At 44.9% G+C, this 17,400-nt stretch overlaps 1 protein-coding gene across 10 annotated transcripts in view; it reads left to right on the top strand.

The window, feature by feature from the left end:
• KANK1 (KN motif and ankyrin repeat domains 1) overlaps nt 1-17,400 on the top strand; it is a 129,443-nt gene that overhangs the window by 92,254 nt on the left and 19,789 nt on the right. For 9 of the 10 annotated variants that reach the window (XM_040089478.2, XM_040089476.1, XM_040089480.2 and 6 more), the window contains one exon: nt 9,401-12,052. In XM_040089478.2, the coding sequence (XP_039945412.1) occupies nt 9,401-12,052 (2,652 nt within the window). Of the gene's footprint in view, nt 1-8,152; nt 8,424-9,400; nt 12,053-17,400 lie in introns of those variants that run through there. The other variant, XM_040089475.2, reaches the window with a different exon arrangement.

The raw sequence follows: 17,400 nt of genomic DNA, 5'->3' as shown, positions 1-17,400 counted from the left end.
AACCACTGGTTTTAGTTACTTAGAATGAACATAGAGAATTAATACTAACAATGACTTTTCCATGTTTTATCTGGTGATTGCTTTTTAAACTTCTTTGAGAAAATCAGTTTGTTGTTCTGAACTAATTTATATGCAGAGGAAAAGCTTTCCATTTTTTTGGCAAATGCAAATCGCTTAGGTTTTTGAAGTTTGGAAAGCAATACACATCTCATAGAAGGAATCAGTATTAGATTAATATAAAGAAGGGAGGAGGGAACAATTCCTAGTATTTGAAATATCAAACTGATTATGCAGCATAAACCATATTTTTTACAGAGGCAAGCATGTGACAAAATGATGTCCTTCCAGAACTCATAAACACAAATATTTGTTGAACCATTCTTACAGAAGACAATGGTTCAATTTTTTTTCCACTCTGTGCACAGCTGTAAGACAAAACTAAAACTGTAAATCAGTTTTAATACCCCACAGCAGGTTTATATCCCAGGAGTCCACATTCTCTCCTGATGGTTATTCCTGTTACAACAGCCCTTTGTATCTATTCTCCACTTCTCACCTCTTCAGAGATTTATAAACACAGAAAGGTAATGACATTATAAATCCAAATGTTTTGGTTTTGTGATTCGGTTGTTCTTGGATAGAAAGTGAGCACAGCCGCCTGTGCTTGTGCTTCAGCAGGTAACACTGATGCACCTTGTGTTAAAACACATTTTCAGGCAAACACCCAGCTTGCATCCATGACTTCTTTGGGGAGATGATTTGGATAAGTAAGAAAGGAAGAGAAGAATTTGGAGGTTTGCTCCTCTTTTGCTTTACCAGCCTTTTACCTGAGTTTTGTGAAGCCCATCCTACTGTGTGGATTCAAGCCCTGGACTTTGTAACTATTTTTTCCTTTGTCACTTTTATTGTGATAATGAAGCAGCATAAAGCAGCAGGGGATGATGTAGTGTTGGAAGAGTGGGGCAGGTATGCCACATTTTCAAGGGTTGGCAAGGGAGGTAGGGGAGCTGTGGGGATTCCCCTGTGCCACAGAGGACAGCAAGGTGCTTCACCAGCACTGGGAGTCAACCTCATGTTCATCATTTTCTTTCAGTGTAAGACAACCTGTTTCTTTCTCAGTTACGCTGCTTGACATGGGCATTGGTGGAGGAGGATTTGGGAAGCACAGCAGTGAAACACAACTAAGGCTGTTGCTGACTTACCTGACAGTGGACCTGCTGGTCATGCTCAAAGCCCAGGACACCCCACAGATGGACTCGTGACAGCAATTTGCCCAAGTAGCCACTGTTTCAGTTGTTTCTGTCCAGAGGTGGCAGCGCTGTTGGTAACAGGAGCAGTCACCACCATGGTTTCTGCTCTGCTCTTCCTTGCTGCTGGTGGGGCACTCAGCAGACTAAGCTAATGATTGTATCCCTTCCCACCCATGCCTTGCTTCCTGCCACTGGTAGTTTGACTGCCCTTGGGACCTCTGAGTCAGAAACTGGAGGCACAACAGCCTAGTCTCTTAGGTTTTTTGTGGTAAATGGCCTTGAGATGGTGCACATACAAGATGTCCCAGCACAAAAGTGCCAGATGTTGAGCAATTCCAAGTATGTTGAAAAGGAGATTTATCATCAGCTTCAAATAAGGGAGTTGTCAATAATATGAAGCAGATTTTGTGAATTTTGATAGGGTGGCATTTTGCTGTCACTCTTAAGATGGCTGCGCTTTTTACTTTCCCAGGAACATATTTCTCATAAAAAAGATTATCTCTTTATTCAGAGAGTTAATTAATTTGCACAATTTTCTTATAGTATGTATTTTCTAGTTTAAATGAACTTCTGTTTGAGCTGCAAGTTTTCAGTTAACAGATTGTAGAAGTCAAAGTTTTAGACATTATAAGGTCTAGAGAGGGTTGAGGTGTGTTTTTGGAAGGTGGTTTTTGCTTTCAACTCACAGAAATAACTTCTGGCTGTGGGTATATGATGTTCAGATATGAATTCTGTAGGTAGGTCTTTTTGTACCATGTGAAAGAAAACATTTAGTGGTGTAAAAATGGGTAATGTGACCTTGAAAGACCCTATTCTGACACTAAGGGCTGTTCACTACATATATGCTCCTTTGATTTGCTGGCTGGTAAGCATTCTGAGTATTTTCTATGTGATGCCAAAAAGCTCTGTCATAGCTGGCAAACATGTACCAAAGAGAAGAATAAAAGCTAGAGTCTCTTCTTAATCCTCTGCAAGGTTAAGAAACAGTTCAGTGGTTGAGGAATTGACCCCTGAGGAGGAGGTGGCAGTGGGACATCCAGATTAGTGCATCCATCTGATCACCAGTACCAAAGCAAGAGTTGGCCAGGCAGTCTCACTTCAGTGCCAGGTAAGATCATGGAGGAGATCCTCCCGAAAATGATGCACATGAAAAATAAGGAGGTGGTTGCTGACAGCCAACATGGCTTCACTAAGGGCACACCAAATACAGGAGCCTCCCATGGTGGGGTTACAGCGGATGGTGAGGTGAGGGAAGATTGTTCAATACCTGGATTTGTGCAAAGTATTTGGCACTGTCTTGCACGACATCCTTGTCTCTAGAGAGACATGGGTTTGATGGATGTATAAAGAAGAGGCTGGATGTTTGCACTCAAGAGAGTTGGGCTCAACTGCTCAATGTCCGGATGAAGATCAGTGACCCACCCCCAACACAGGTCAGTGTTGGGACTGGTGCTGTTAATTGTCTTTATTGGTGACGTGATCAGTGGTAGCACCCTCAGCACATCTGCCAGTGATACCAAGCCATGTGGTGTGGTCAACACTCCAGAGGGCAGGGATGCCATCCAGGAGCACTGACAGGCTTGAGAGGTAGGCCTGTGTCCTCAAGTACAACAAGGCCAAGTGTAAGGTTCTGGGTTGGGGCAATCCTGAGCACAAGTACAGCCTGAGCAGGGAACGGATGGAGAGCAGCCTGGGGGACAAGGACTTGGGGATGTTGCTAGGCAAGAAGCTCTAAATAACCCAGCAATGTGTATTTGCAGCCCAGAAAGCCAACTGCATCTTGGGCTGCATGTACAGAATTGTGACCAACAGGTCACAAGAGAGGTGTCTCCACCTTTTCTCCACTCTTGTGAGACCCCACCTGGATTACTGTGTCCAAGTCTGGATCCCCCAACTTAAGAGGGATGTGGACCTGCTGGAGTGAGTTCAGAGGAGGATCATTAAGATGATCAGAGGGTTGGAGCATCTCTCCTATGAAGATAGGATGAGAGAGTGTGAGCTGTTCAGCCTGGAGAAGTGAAGCCTCCAGGGGACCTTCCAGCAACATTCTTAGCACCCGTGGGGAGGGTGCTGCAAGAAAGCTGGAGAGGCACTTTTTATGAGGGCATGCAGTAATGATGCTTTTAATGTTATTTGCATTGTGGCTGGGATTGTTTTTTCTCCCATTGCTGTAATCATCCTAGAAACTCTTTTAATGGTATTAAAAGAGCAGATCAATTCATAAAAATCCTTTTTTTCTTTTTCTTTTTTTTTTTTTAATCAATATTGCATGGTAAATGGGCCATCTTAGCCCAGTGTCGTGGTGTTTGTGTTCCTAGCACAAGCAAAACACAGCAGCCATCTGAACCATCTCTCTTCAACTGAAGCTGCTGCTTATGTTCATTGACTTAAGGTACTGTCCTTAATTCAGATCTCTGCAGTTTAACCACTGCAAATGTCTGAGGTGGAGCATCTCCGTCATGAAATAAAACCCTGTTTGCTATACAGTGGTGTAGCTTCATCCCTTCTCTGTTATTATCTGGGAAGTTGCTCTCCCCCATTTTCTGATTACAACCCCCATCCTAAGCACTAAGTATTTAGATGTCAGATTTAAAAGTCAGCTCTCCAGCTGGGGTATTGACACATAAATTTTGAAAAGTAATCTAAAAACCATATATAAATGTTTTCCTGGTTTTCTACCCCTCATTTTTCTTTCAGATTAAATTTGCAGCAAACATTTGTACACCAGAGATTTATTTGTTTGGTAAAACGTGCAGTAGTAAACGCTCCTCTGTAACAGGAGAATCCTCCATCCCTGTAAGTGTGGGTTTAGTAGCGGGGTCTATTACTCCTCTCTGCCAGGGAGTTCTGGTGTGGACTGCAGTACCCCACACACAACGCTATCAGGTGCATCAGGAGTTAAATCACATTTGCTTGGAGCATAACTGTAGCCAAACATGAGAAAAACAGATTACCTTCCTTACAAGGCAGTATTTATTGGTTGGTTTTGCATGGCAGAAAAAGAGAGGAAGGTGTAATGAGCCACAGCCATAGCACGGTGCCGTGTTCTTGTACAAGTGGAGCTGGGCCATCCCAACACCAGGGCATGATCATGAGCAGCTTGGTGGCTTGACTGCTGTGCTGTGGTGCCTTTCCTCCTTGCAGAAGATGAGCAGCCAGCTGGGGCAGTGTGTACTCCACACCTGTGGTGTGCTTCACACTGCCACTTTGTGCTTTAACTGCAAAGAGAAAAATAAAACACTTGATGCTCCTGCTGTGTCTGGAAAAGTACAGAAATTACTTGCTGCTTCTGTAAGTTTTTCTCTCTTTAGAAAAAAAAAAAAAAAAAAAAAAAAACAACCTCTTTTAGGTCAACTGTTTAGTTTTTGGACTTTTCCCCACCAGCACTTTTGAAAACAATAGAAACCTAGATTTGCTGGGGAGCAAGTAATTTAATGGCATCTTCTGTATGTTACTAGCCAAGAGAAGACTGATAAAATGAGTGTGGGAGGTTAAGGTCTGTTTTTCAAGAGGTTTTATTCTGGTTTTGTTTAACTTATATTCAAATCCCAATACTTGAAAAGGAGAATTAAAAAAAAAAGGTCAAATATTCAGTTTTGGGGGTTTTTTAAAAAAAATGGTTTTGGCCTCATGAGTTTTGGATCTTTTCAGAAGCTGAGGCTAATATTTATATATGGTAAAGTGAAGAAAAAGAACAAAAGTAGTATTTTGGAGGTGGGGGGAAGGGGAAAATTCACTGGTTTTTTTGAGTAAGGAATCAAAAAGTCAGAACTTTTTGGTTTTAATTTGTTTTCCTGCCCCAAATAAGCTTTCAGATTGAAGTTGGGCATATAAAAATACTGATTGGACTCCATTTATGCCAATTATTGCCTCTGTATTTTTTCCTTTGCAACATTCTTTATGAATTGTCTTATGCCATAACTCTGGAAGGAGACTGTTACTCATAACAATATTTCAGTGAAAAATACTACTTTAGTAGCAGGCAGATCCATGATAAAAATGCGTTAGAGCAGACATCATAACTTGATGGGGAGAGAAGGCTTAACATGTGATTTATGTATTTTTCAAGGCACCTCAGTGTTGGAAACAGGTCTTCAGTTTCTTCTCTTTGCTCTTCTTGGACCCTCCAAGGCAGCTCTACAATAAAGGTTTTGTAGCTTGCAGAACCAGAACTCAATGTCTGCCCACATTTCCCTTGCTTTTGTCTTTCTGAGAAGTCTTGTAGCACAGAAACTAAATATTCTATTATTTTTCCAGTTCTCCTGGTCTGAAAGCTGCCATGATTAGTGTGAACTCAGGTAGAGCTGACTCAATATTTTAATATACTGATGTTCTTGTGTTGTGCATTGGATAGGATATAATTTAATAGAAGTTGGCAAGACTGGAATGTTTGGACAGAGCCAGTCCCAGCAGTACAGAAAGTGAGAATTCAGGAGTACTTTTTTTAAATGCTACTTGTGTCCTGCCCATGGTTATCCTGTAGCAGGGAGAGGGAAATGAAGTCTTTGTGTACTTCTGGAGAAATGCATTAATAATGACAGTACCACAACGAGGTACTGTATGCTTCACAGAGTGTTCTGCTCCACTGGCACTGGCTTTAAAACATGATGTGTTTGTGTCTCATTGCATTTGGACTTGATGATCTTAAAGGTCTTTTCCAACCTTCCTTTTCTGTGAAGAGTGTCTGCAGCATTTGTACGGACAAAAGCGTACGTGTTTGTACATCTGCACATATGATTAATATTTGCCTGATATACTGCAGAGGCTAGGGAATAGTTCTAACTTTAGCAGTGTCAATGATCAACCAGCCCAGGATGAGACAAGGAGCCCAACAAGAGTGTTTGCACTGTGTGGTATTTGCTGTAATACTTCTCTGTGTGTGGGCATGGGAATCTTTGGCTCACTTCAGGTCTTTGGGCATGAAGGGACACTGCTTCCCCTGAGGTTAGTCTGGGATACCTGCTGCTGGAGCATTTGGTACTCACCCACCACAGCTAGGAAGTAAGTGTATCCATGGTTCATCCATGACCTAACGGCTGAAAAGGGCTGCACCCTTACCAGGAATTTATTAATTTCCTTTTTATTAGATTCCCCCCCCCCCCCCCCCCCCCCCCCCATTTTGGAACCAACAAAGCCACTTTTATTGCTTCAGAACAGCCATCCATTTTGTTTTGTTTCATCTTTAACAGGTATGACCATTTTGCCCCTTTCTCTGAGGCAACAAAATGCACAAAGGCTTGGCACAGCTCCTGCACACCGCATCAGTGTTGTGTTGGTGACAGTGGATTGCATGCCTGATCCTCTTTTTGTCCTAACGTTATCAAGAAGCGTCTCCAGGGATCAACTGACAATACTGGGATTGCATTTGTGGAATGCTTGCTGTGTTGTTTTAAGGAGAAGCAGTAGGCACTCAGCTCCACGCACCGTCTTGTGCTTGTGCCACGTACAAACTGTGTCCTGGCAGCGCTGCCAGCTTGAGCTGAGGAACAGAGGGATTCCACTGTGAAGACACTGAGCTGTCTGCATGTGTTGTGGAGAAGTTCAGTGAGGGATTCAGTGTCAGTGTGGTTGTTTCTTTACTACTATTTATTTTTTATAGGTTTATGTTGGGCAATCTTAATTCCACGAAGAACAAAATACATAGGAGATCCCAGTTTGACTCCCATGACTGAACATGAGATTTGCATGTCTTTTTAGAGTTTTTTTATGAATATGTTTTCCAAAGATGCATTAATTCTTAAGTCCTAAGCCCTTCATAGAAGGAGTCTGTTCCTCCCTCCCCCTCCAACACTTAGGCATTGTTCCCAAAGACAGTTTAGGGAAACTGAATACAGTAGTGTAGTAATGGGAAAATTAGAGACATTGCTGGATAGGAAGACAAGGACCAGGACAAGCAAAGGAAAGAAACCAGGGAAAATGTGACAACAGGTAAAACCAATGGAGCTTGAATTTACCTGGGCTGAGTAAAGTGACTAGAACCAAACCTGAGATGATAACCAGATTTTGGTCTATAACTGATGGTGCAAGCAAATGGATATGAGTAGAGAAAATGGTTCAGAAATCCCAAGTACGAGAAGAAGGCAAAAAGAATCCATAAGGATACAGGGAATGAGGGACAAGGAGAGAGTGGGCACAAACCTGGGGTGCAGGCGGGACCAACACAGGGTGTGGAGCTGTGGGGTGTGGAGAGTTGTTTGTCTGCAGGGAATGGAGCCAGCATGAGAATCTGGGCACAGAGCACTGACTTCAGGGAGGAAGAAGAGTAATTTAGAGAATATGCTCTCATTCTCTCCGTGGCAGTGGGAGTCCTGAGATTTTTTTTCCCCTCCCTGGCATTGAGGCAGTCCTGCTGGACAGAACTGAGCTGTGTGTCCTCGTGCGTCTGAAGTGGTTTTGTATGCGTGTATTTTTGCTTCCAGTGGTATTTAGATGGCTATTTTGGGTGTATCTGTAAGTAAATACCACACCATAGTGACACTCTGGTCTTTCACCAGAAACATGTGGTCTAGGGGGGTTGTTTGTGTCCGTCTGTCTGCACTGCAGAACCGAGGTACTGAGGTGACCTGGTCGGCCCCACTGCTGTGGCTCTGTGCCTGTGCCTCCATCCTGTTCTTTTCCCGAACCGGAGATGGTAGGTTCCCTTGAGCAGCGCCCTTCTCCTCCCAGCTTTAGCTCGGGATGTCCTGCGGTAGCCGAAAGCATGACGGATCACCATGAAAGCAATTACACTGCTTGCAGGCGAAGCTTTTCTTAAGTATGCCAAGGAGACTGGAAAAACAGGAGCTTCCCCCCCGCCGCAAACCTTTTCAGTACAACATTAAGTCACTTCCTGTAGTTGCACTGAGTCGAGAGCTTCTTTTTTTTTTTTTTTTTTTTTTTTTTTTCTTTCCTTTCCCCTCCTCTCTGCCCCCTTCCTCCTCCTTCCCTGAGGCTTATATTCCCTTAAGAAGACGCGGGTTCCAAAGCTCTGCTTTTGGAAGCGAAAGGGAGCGCAGGCTCCGCGCCCGGGCTCGGTAGCGGGCGGAGCGCGGGGGAGGACGGCTCTTCCTTATGGGGTGAAGCAGGAGCGAGCCGGAGGGAGGCAGGGCTCTGGCGTGTGACACATGAAGCTGGGACAGCCGTACGTGGCTGGAAAATTTGCAGTGTGGAGGCAGAGACATGTGGCTAAGTCAGGTAACCGGAAAGCCGGCTTTTATTATTTCCTCCAGCGCATAACTTGCAATAGTTATTTTTCCGTTTTTTGTTTTCGGTTGGGTGGTTTTTTTGGTGAGTGTTTTTGTTGTTTGTTTTGTTTTGTTTTTTTCTCGTTTTCTTTTCCTTTATTCGTATTTTTCCTCCTGCCAAGTATGAGGCTCAGAGGAGCCAGTTATACGGCAGTGCTGCATTTAAATACGCAGCAGATGCATTGAACTTTTTGTTTAGATTGCTTCAGGAACAGGTGAGTCCTGCATCTGGAGAGCAGGTGGGTGCATCTCTTGTATGACGTGCGTCCCCGAGCAGTGGGGCTCGGGACCCTGCTGGAAGGGGGTGTTGCTGCCTGTCGTGGTGGTGGGAGCTTCATGGAGTTTAACATGAAAAAGGCAGAGGTGGTAGTGGAAGTAATGTGAGCTGAGGTGAGAGCAAACTGGTGCTGTTCGTGCCCAGAGCCATGAAACAGCGCTGCAGAGCTGTGCAAAGTCTAATGGCATCAGTTGCATAAGGAGCGGGGTCAGAGTTCCCATCGCCTGCTTGAATGCACTCTCTAGGGAGGTTGGTCACCAGATGATTCCGGTGGTCCGTTGTAATCCTGTGGTCTTTACCTGATAATTTAGCATGCGTGAAAGCTGTGTGAGGCACGGGAAGACTGGAAGGATTTGAGCAAGGACAGCTTTGAGTTTCTGGCCGTTCCCCTTCATTAACAGACGCTGTCTGTGTCTACGCATGTGTTCACATTGACGTGGGTGTGCACTTCGCAGCGTTTGAAAACCCACTGATTAACTTTTAAAAAGTTAATCGGGATGTAGTGTTAAGGGTCAGTCAGTGGAAAGTCGTTCTGTTCACTGAGCTGCAGCAGCAGTTTCTGCCTCCGGCGTGCAGCGAGCGCCCGTCTTTCTAGGCTTGTGTCTGAGTATGTAGTTTACTCAACGCTGATTTTGTTTCTTCTTTTCCAGAAAAAGAGGAAGTTACTATAAATGGAGAAGATGAAAAAGAACGGAAAGACCCCTATTTTGTGGAAACACCTTATGGCTACCAGCTAGACTTGGATTTTCTGAAGTATGTGGATGATATACAAAAGGGGAATACCATTAAGAAACTAAACATACGAAAGAAGAGGAAAGCTATACCCGCCTCAGTGGGTACCAAGAACTCTGGTGGCCGGTGCAGTGGCTGGACCTCCACAGAGTCTCTCTCTTCATCAAACAGTGATGAGAACAAGCAGTCTTTGGCAACGAGGAGTCAAGTAACCTTGTCCGTCCCTGCAAAACCCTCAGTTTCCTTTGAAGTATCTCCTACCTACTTAACTGTCCCAGAGAACAAACAGCTTCCTCCTCCTTCCCCCCAGCCTCCTCGGCACAACCTCCTTGTAACAAAAACCCTCATGGAAACACGGAGGCGACTGGAGCAGGAGAGGATGATGCAGGTCACACCTGGAGATGTCCGCAGGCCTCGACTTTCCAGCTTTGGAGGCATGGGCTCCACAAGCTCCCTCCCCTCTTTTGTGGGATCCAGTGGGTACAGTCATGTGTCTCAGCACCTGCAGAATGGGTATCAGGGGAACGGTGACTATGGCGCCTGTTTCAGCTCCTCACTGGGCAGTTCCATTCGTCACAGCCCCATGAGCTCGGGAATATCCACACCCGTCACCAACGTGAGCCCGGTGCATCTGCAGCACATCAGGGAGCAAATGGCAGTCGCCCTGAAGCGTCTCAAGGAGCTCGAGGAGCAAGTCAAGACCATTCCTGTGCTGCAGGTCAAAATTTCAGTGTTGCAGGAGGAGAAGAGGCACATGATGGCTGAACTCAAAAACCACAGGAAAGCCACTCAAAATGACACATACGGTTTCAGAAAGCGATCCTATAGCGCAGGGAATGCAGAGCAGTGGGAACACATGTCTCAGGTGAGAAGAGGTGGAGAACTGTATATAGATTGTGAGGAAGAGATGGAGAGTGTGGAGCAGAGCTCTCAGAGAATAGAGGAGTTTAGGCAGCTGACTGCTGAAATGCAAGCCCTGGAGAAAAAAATCCAAGATAGCAACTACGAAAGTCCGGCAAACCTTCGGGTGAACAGAGAAAGCCTGACAAAAGAAGCCCGATCTGTTGCTGTAGGAGCTGATGAGAACATGAACGATATCGTTATATACAACAGATCCTCAAGGCAACAAAAAGAAGTAGCTGTGGGGACAGAGAAAGAAGTGAGGGAGTGTGGAGTTGGGGTGACAGAGGCCATGCTTGGATTGTCTACAGAAGTTGAGAAAGAGATAGAGCTTCAGCAGCAGACCATCGAGGCCCTTAAGGAGAAGATTTACAGACTAGAGGTTCAGTTAAAGGAAACCACCCACGACAGGGAAATGACCAAATTAAAACAGGAGTTGCAGGCGGCTGGGTCCAGAAAAAAGGTGGATAAAGCCATGATGGCTCAGCCGCATGTTGTCAGCAGGATGGTGGAAGCTGTTGTACACACCAGAGACCAAATGGTGGGAGACCACGTGGACGTTGCTGATTCGTCAGTAGGAAACCATCTGCAGACAAGCAGCATCGGCACCTCCTGCAGACCTGCCACGCGGAGCACGGCTGCGGGCCCCGAGCTCCTGATGAGCCGGTGGCTGGTGAGGGAGAGGGCAGAGGTGCAAGATCAGGGCACCGGCAGGTCCACGGAGCTGCACGACAAGTCAGTGGGCACAGAGACAAGCATCTGTGAGACAGGTGTCAACACAGACGGGCCGTCAGAGGTGCCGAGCCCTTGCCAGGTGGCACAGGCGGCTGGAGCAGTGAGGTCTGTGGGCTGCGGGGACTGCTCGGTGAACGTGGTGGTGTGCGTGCCCAAGGAACACGTGTCCCGCGAAACAGCCACAGAGGCTGTGCCCAGGGCAGAGGCCACGGTGATGGCCGTGCCTTCCACTGCTAGCCAGCAAACCAGCACTGCTTTGGAGATGGTGAACCAGTGCACCAGCACGGAGGTGGCCTGCCTGGCGGACTGTGGGACTAACACCACTCTGAGCAGCTGTGACAAGCAGACCGGCACGGACGGTGTGGAGCTGCGGAGCGTGGCAGTAGGGGACGGGCGGGTGAAGGACGTACACGCGTCTGCGAAGATGCGTTCGGTTGGGGTGGGCACCGTGCTCTCCAGCCACCCTGGCTTTGAGAAGCCTTCCGCAATAAAAACCAAAGACTGTGGCGTTGGACAGATAAGTGTTTATGAGAACTACCTGGTTGGTCTGAAAATGAGGAGCATTGCCTGTGGACCCCCTCCGTTGCCAGTTGTCCCAGCTGGCACCCGGAGCATAGGTGTTGGGGGAGAGCCTGTGTGCGACGCCATCAGTGGTCAGCTGGAGAGCCCTCTGCCTCCATCTGAGCTGAGGACAGGCTTGGATCACTACATTGAACGTGTGCAGAAGCTGCTGCAGGAACAGCAGATGCTGCTTGCTGAAAATTACAGTGAGTTGGCAGAGGCCTTTGGGGAGCCCCACTCCCAGATCGGATCTCTCAATTCACAACTCATCAGCACCCTCACCTCCATCAACTCTGTCATGAAATACGCCAGCACAGAGGAGCTGCGGAGCCTGGACCTTCAGAAGCAGTGCATGGAGAGAAGCACCCCGTCAGGTAAGCCCAGCACTGGAGCACACATCTGGTGCCTTGTTTGGCTCTTTCCCAGGGCTGCAGATCAGTCGCCTGCCAGGCTCTCTGTTGGTCGGGAGCCACTGTGTAGCCCTCCCCAAGGAAGCACAGAGCATGGCACTGCTGTTGAATGTGCCCATTGGGTATTGCATCCATCCTGCTGGCAGCTGAAAAAGCAGAGGGGGTTTTATCTCTCCCAGTCCAGCGAGCTCTGAAGGTCCTGATGATGATGGTGCCATAGCTCTGACCATGCAAGAGAGGCGTCTAAAATTTTGAAAGGTTTAACCACTGTGGAGTGTGCAGACTTAATGTCATAACTTTAGGAGCATTTGAGGTTAATGCCCATGGGTTTGGAATTTTAAACTTGGCATGCATGTTTTTAAAAACAAGAGTTGGATTTGACAGAGACGAAAGTCACATATAGTGTTGGTATCAAACTGAACTTGTTACCACAGACATTTGCCTGGATTTTGTAGTGTTTCTTCCAAAGGCACATTGCCTTTGTTGCTTGTGCTGCGCAGACAGAGAGCTGTGGGGTGCTTTCCCCATTCCAGCAGGGCTGATTGCTTTATAATAGGCAACTCCAGAGCACTTCACAGAAACCACATCTTGGGCTTTCTCTGTTCCAGTAACTGTTTGTCGTAATCCCTAGTTACAACCCTGTGTTTGAAAGGCATAATTACTGCTGGAGGTCTTGGTGACACTCAGGAAAGGCAAGAATTGTGATTTAAACACTCCTTGCCTTTTACTTATTAATTAAAAAATATAGACACTTAGTTTGAGGGATTTCTATATTCCCTGGGGTAGAGTTGATTACTTTTAAAATTATTTTTTTATGTGTCTGATAGTCTAGTTTAAAATTCAGCCACTTTTTTTCTAATATCTTATTGTTGAATGCAACCTCATTGCTGTTAAGTTTATGAGCAGTGTCTTCCTGGAAACCAATATGTAATGCCTGGTGGTGACTGTCAGATACTTTCTTCTTGCTCCTGCCATACAGTGGCTGAAACAAGAGGTTAAGGAGGTGGGAAAAACGGGTGCAAATGCATCTGTCTTGTAGATGCCGAATCGGGAAAAAAACCCTGAGTATATATTATTAAATGTTAGCATAATGTTATTGGCTAAGCCAGATAGCTACATAAAGCTCTTACAGCTTGCTTACTGTCTTAAAACTTACCTATTTTTGTTAAATGCAGCTTGGTAAATCTGATTTTTTTCAGTGTTGATGTGCTAAATAGAATCATCCATTTAATGAGCTAAGGTTAAAGGTTTAGGTTCCCATAGTCAAGGAATAAGCAACATTTATATAGTGGTATGGAAAACAAAAGCTATTTCTGTCTGCATAAGTGTAATATGATACTATATAAGCAGTATCTTTCTGGTATGCATTTAATATTCCAGTCTTCTTATGAGCACTGATAGAATAATAATAATGAGGGTATCTAGCAGACATCAAAAGTGTCTGTAAAAACAGTGTACCAGAATTGTCAGTAGCTGTAAATCCTTAATTCCTTTCCCAGCTTTTACTCCCCAGTATCAAATGTTTTGCCAAGAGACTTGAAAACATTTAGTCACAGGTGGAGCAACAGATCATATTTACTAAAAATGTTCATACTTGGATTCAGATTTCACATTCCTGATAAAACTATTCTGGAATAATTTTATTTTAACTTGTAATGTCATTATCTTTAGCTGTGGATGATGAGTGTAAAATTTCTTTATTTTTAGTCCCTGGTGAGGGATGCCTGGACTGCATACATAAATCATATGGTCTATAACAGTTTAGACCCATGGAGAATTGGAGTGGAAAAGAGGTCTTAAGCCTGAAATGCTACCCCATCTCTTTCTATTAATTTTGAAAATATTGCTTTTAATACATTCATCTGCTGGTCCTGCTGCCCTTTCCTGTGGTTTTACAGATCATGTGTAATTCTTCTACATATTTCTGTAGAAGAATTTTTTGCTGAATGAAGCACTGACATGAATAATTCTGTAATCACTGGAACTAATAAAGTCTTTCTTTTTCCATGCATGAAAAAGTATTTCATGATAGCTTACGAGCTCTTAATAAGTCTTTTTCCTCACATTTAGATCTCTTGCATGTAGCTTTTCAGGTGTTCTGTGTGTGAACTCAGCCAGTGTCCTTTTCTCCAGGCCTGGTATCTCAGACTGATTTCTGTAAAGCTTGTATAGACACAAAAAGCCTTCAGAGCTCTGAATCTCTATCCCAGTTCAGTTCAAATGAGCAATCCAGCTGAAGCTATTGAGAGAAGCATGCACAAGCTTCATGTTTTTAGAAAAACAGGCTGAAGATTTCAATTAACATCAGTAGTATCATCTTTAATGCTTTATTCAAAGAGCATCCTTAGGAAGGATCTCTTAGAGGCCAGTTTCTTTTAGGGCAAAAATACCTGAACTAGCTTTGAGGCAAATGATTTGGGTGCCAGTTTGCCACACTAATGGATCAGTGGCCTGTGCTGCTTCTGAGGTGGCACATCAGTCGAGTCCTCGGCTTTACAGATTTTTTTTCTCCCTGCTATTGCTGGGGAGACAGGGTGTGCTGCAGGGGCCCCTGCCATCTCCCCTTCCCTGACAAAGCTTGTGGCAGGTGATGGAGACACAGGCAGGAGGGCTGGAGCCTGCTGAGCAGGACACAGGCTGGCAGTTTTCGTCTCTAGACGCCTTAGACCGCTGAGATGATCTCCGAACCAAGTCCATTGGCAATTGGTATTTTGCTTGTTGCAAAATAATCACCTTCCCTTCTGTAATTTGGCAACTCCTATTTAACATTTACATGTGTGCTGTCTTTCAGAAGCCTTAGTGACCTTAGGGAATTCAAACCCGCACTTTTCCACTCTGCAAAGTCACGTTAGCTGGCCTTGGCAGCCTGTGTGTCCAGCTTATCCATATGGATGTGGGTCACAAACCTAGATCCATATTCTTGGACCAGACAGCATATAGGAAGCCTACAGGGAGGTGAATGCATTCATCTCTGTTGGTTGCACTAGATTTTTAAAGAATTTTCAGGATGTTATGTTTGAATGCTCGTATGATGTGTTTTGCTAGATAACCAGCCAGAAGACTAATGTCACTTGTATGGGTTCTAATTACACAGGCTTTTCACAAATCTTTTCACAAGCCTAGGTGGCTGTCTTTCACTGGCAGGGAGTTTTCAAGAGTGCTACTTAAAAACAACAGATCTGCCATTGCCCTGAAAAATTACCTGAGCATATTTGACCTGAAAATGCGTTGCTATTTTGCCACTGTGATCTTCAGGTATTGGTTTTATTGCTGCATTTTAGAACAATCCTGACTGAGTGCCCCAGTGTAAGCATTACACTACTTAGTCATCATGAGGAAGGAGGCAGCTCCTTGAGTTAAAACTTCAGGGAGTGAAAGAAAGTGGGAAGCACGTGGTGTCGGAAAGTCTAGAGGGTAAGGAAATCTTGATGTACCATCCTGTGGAAAATCTTCCAAGGTTTTCAGCTTTTAGGTTTTAACCAGAGCTGGGGAAGCAGGCTGAAGGACCATGGAAAGACCATAAGAATGATGGTGGTGTGAGAAGCCCCTGGTTCTCCAAAATTGGTGTGTAGGACTAATGAGGTAGCGTGAACACGGTCACTTTCTGCTGTGTTGTCAGCTGTAATGCAGGAAGTTGGAGAAAGCATTTTTTCTTTGCAGCTCTTGTGTTTGACAGACCTTTCCCTCGAAGACAGTGTAGTTTGATGGGTTAGTAACTTCTCTCATGGCAGCATGGACCAGGCTATTGTAGTTGAAGACTCAGGGGGACTTGCTTGAGGCTCAGAAGCCAGTGCTGATGTGGCACAGGTGTGGTGGTGATCCTGTAAAGCTGTGGGTTGCTACAAATCACAACGGTTGGGTCTAGGCAAGTGAAGGAAGTCCTCAGCGCCAACTGCCACAGACGCATGCCTTAATGACCAGGTTAAGTTTCTGTACTGTGTAACAAACAGGATCCATCCATCAGTCTGCTGGGAAGAAGGTGACTGACACCTGTGCAGCGTTTTCCACATTGTCTGGAAGGTAGTGCGTGATGCAAAGCAGCCGTGGAGGTGGTCCCACCTGAGTGCTGCATGGGTACTTTGTTTATTTACGTGTGTCTGGCTGGTGTCTCAGAGAGCACAGTGTCTCCTCTGTGTGTTTCATGTGGCAGGTGGTTTCTACTCGTTGTGACAACATGGGAGACTCAAATGGGAATGCTGTTCAGAAATGGTACCAACCTCCATAAACCTCTTCAAAGAGGTTTGATGTACCTTCCCTGGTCATATGTTAACACAAGATTACTACTGTTGTCATTATTAGCATTATAATGTTTGCTGGTTTCGTTCAGTTGGTAGCACTGCGCGTAGTGTTGGAATCTCAGAGCTGCTCTATCTCGTGGCTTCTGCTTCAGTTAGCAAAGAGCGTGATTTGCCACAGTACAGACTATTTTTCCCTTCAATTTTTTTGCTGCTTAGAGAGTGGCAGTCTGCAGCCTGCTAAGCTGTCTGTTAGATGGAGCCCCTATGGTGTGGCACAGGGATGTATAATGTTCAGGCACTGAGCTCTGTTTAGAGTTCAGCTCCCATGGTAATAGCTACGAATATTTAATTGCAAGAGATTCTGTTTTTCCAAGGAAGTGTTGTCATATTTCAGCAACAATAAAGCATCAGCTGATGAAATCAAATTCACATGAATGAGATAAAAGAAGTACTCCTACTGTACTCCCTCCTACTGTGCCCAGCATCATGAGATGCTTCGATCCACCACTCCTCAGGGAGATGAAGGATGTCTTTCACCAAGCTTCACCCACCGCTGTCTTGGAAAAGAGAGCATTTCATAAATGAGATGATCAGCTGCGTCAAAGATGTGTGATCTTTTGTGGTCACTCATGTTTAGTGTAAATAATTGGGTTTAACTTCCAGTTTCAACAAACTGGATTCACAATCTAATTTTGGGGATGGAAAGCAGCTTCAGCAAAGAGAAAACATCTAAAGTGAGAGTGAAAATGAGATTGTGCTTGCAGTCCTGTTACTAGAGCCTTCATCCTGTTAGGAGTGTTTTCCCTGGAGCTGAATGGTAATTCAGCATCTGCCTATGCCTGTGCCCCAAGAGAATCTGCCCTCTGACAGTTGATTGTATAAAAAAGCTTATGTGTGGCAATTTTTGGTTTTGAAATTTTAAATTCACTGGCTTTTAACCTGGAATGGTTAAAAGTACCTTTTATAATGAAACTACACTCCAGTCTTGTGAAGGTAGTGCTTTCATCAGTTGGATGGGTTACTACCAATCTTTGTAAATGTTTAAACATAACATGTTTGCTCATTACTGCATTT

Source organism: Hirundo rustica, chromosome Z, assembly GCF_015227805.2.
Source record: "Hirundo rustica isolate bHirRus1 chromosome Z, bHirRus1.pri.v3, whole genome shotgun sequence".
Lineage (NCBI taxonomy): Eukaryota > Metazoa > Chordata > Aves > Passeriformes > Hirundinidae > Hirundo > Hirundo rustica.
This window is presented reverse-complemented; position numbering and strand designations above follow the sequence as displayed.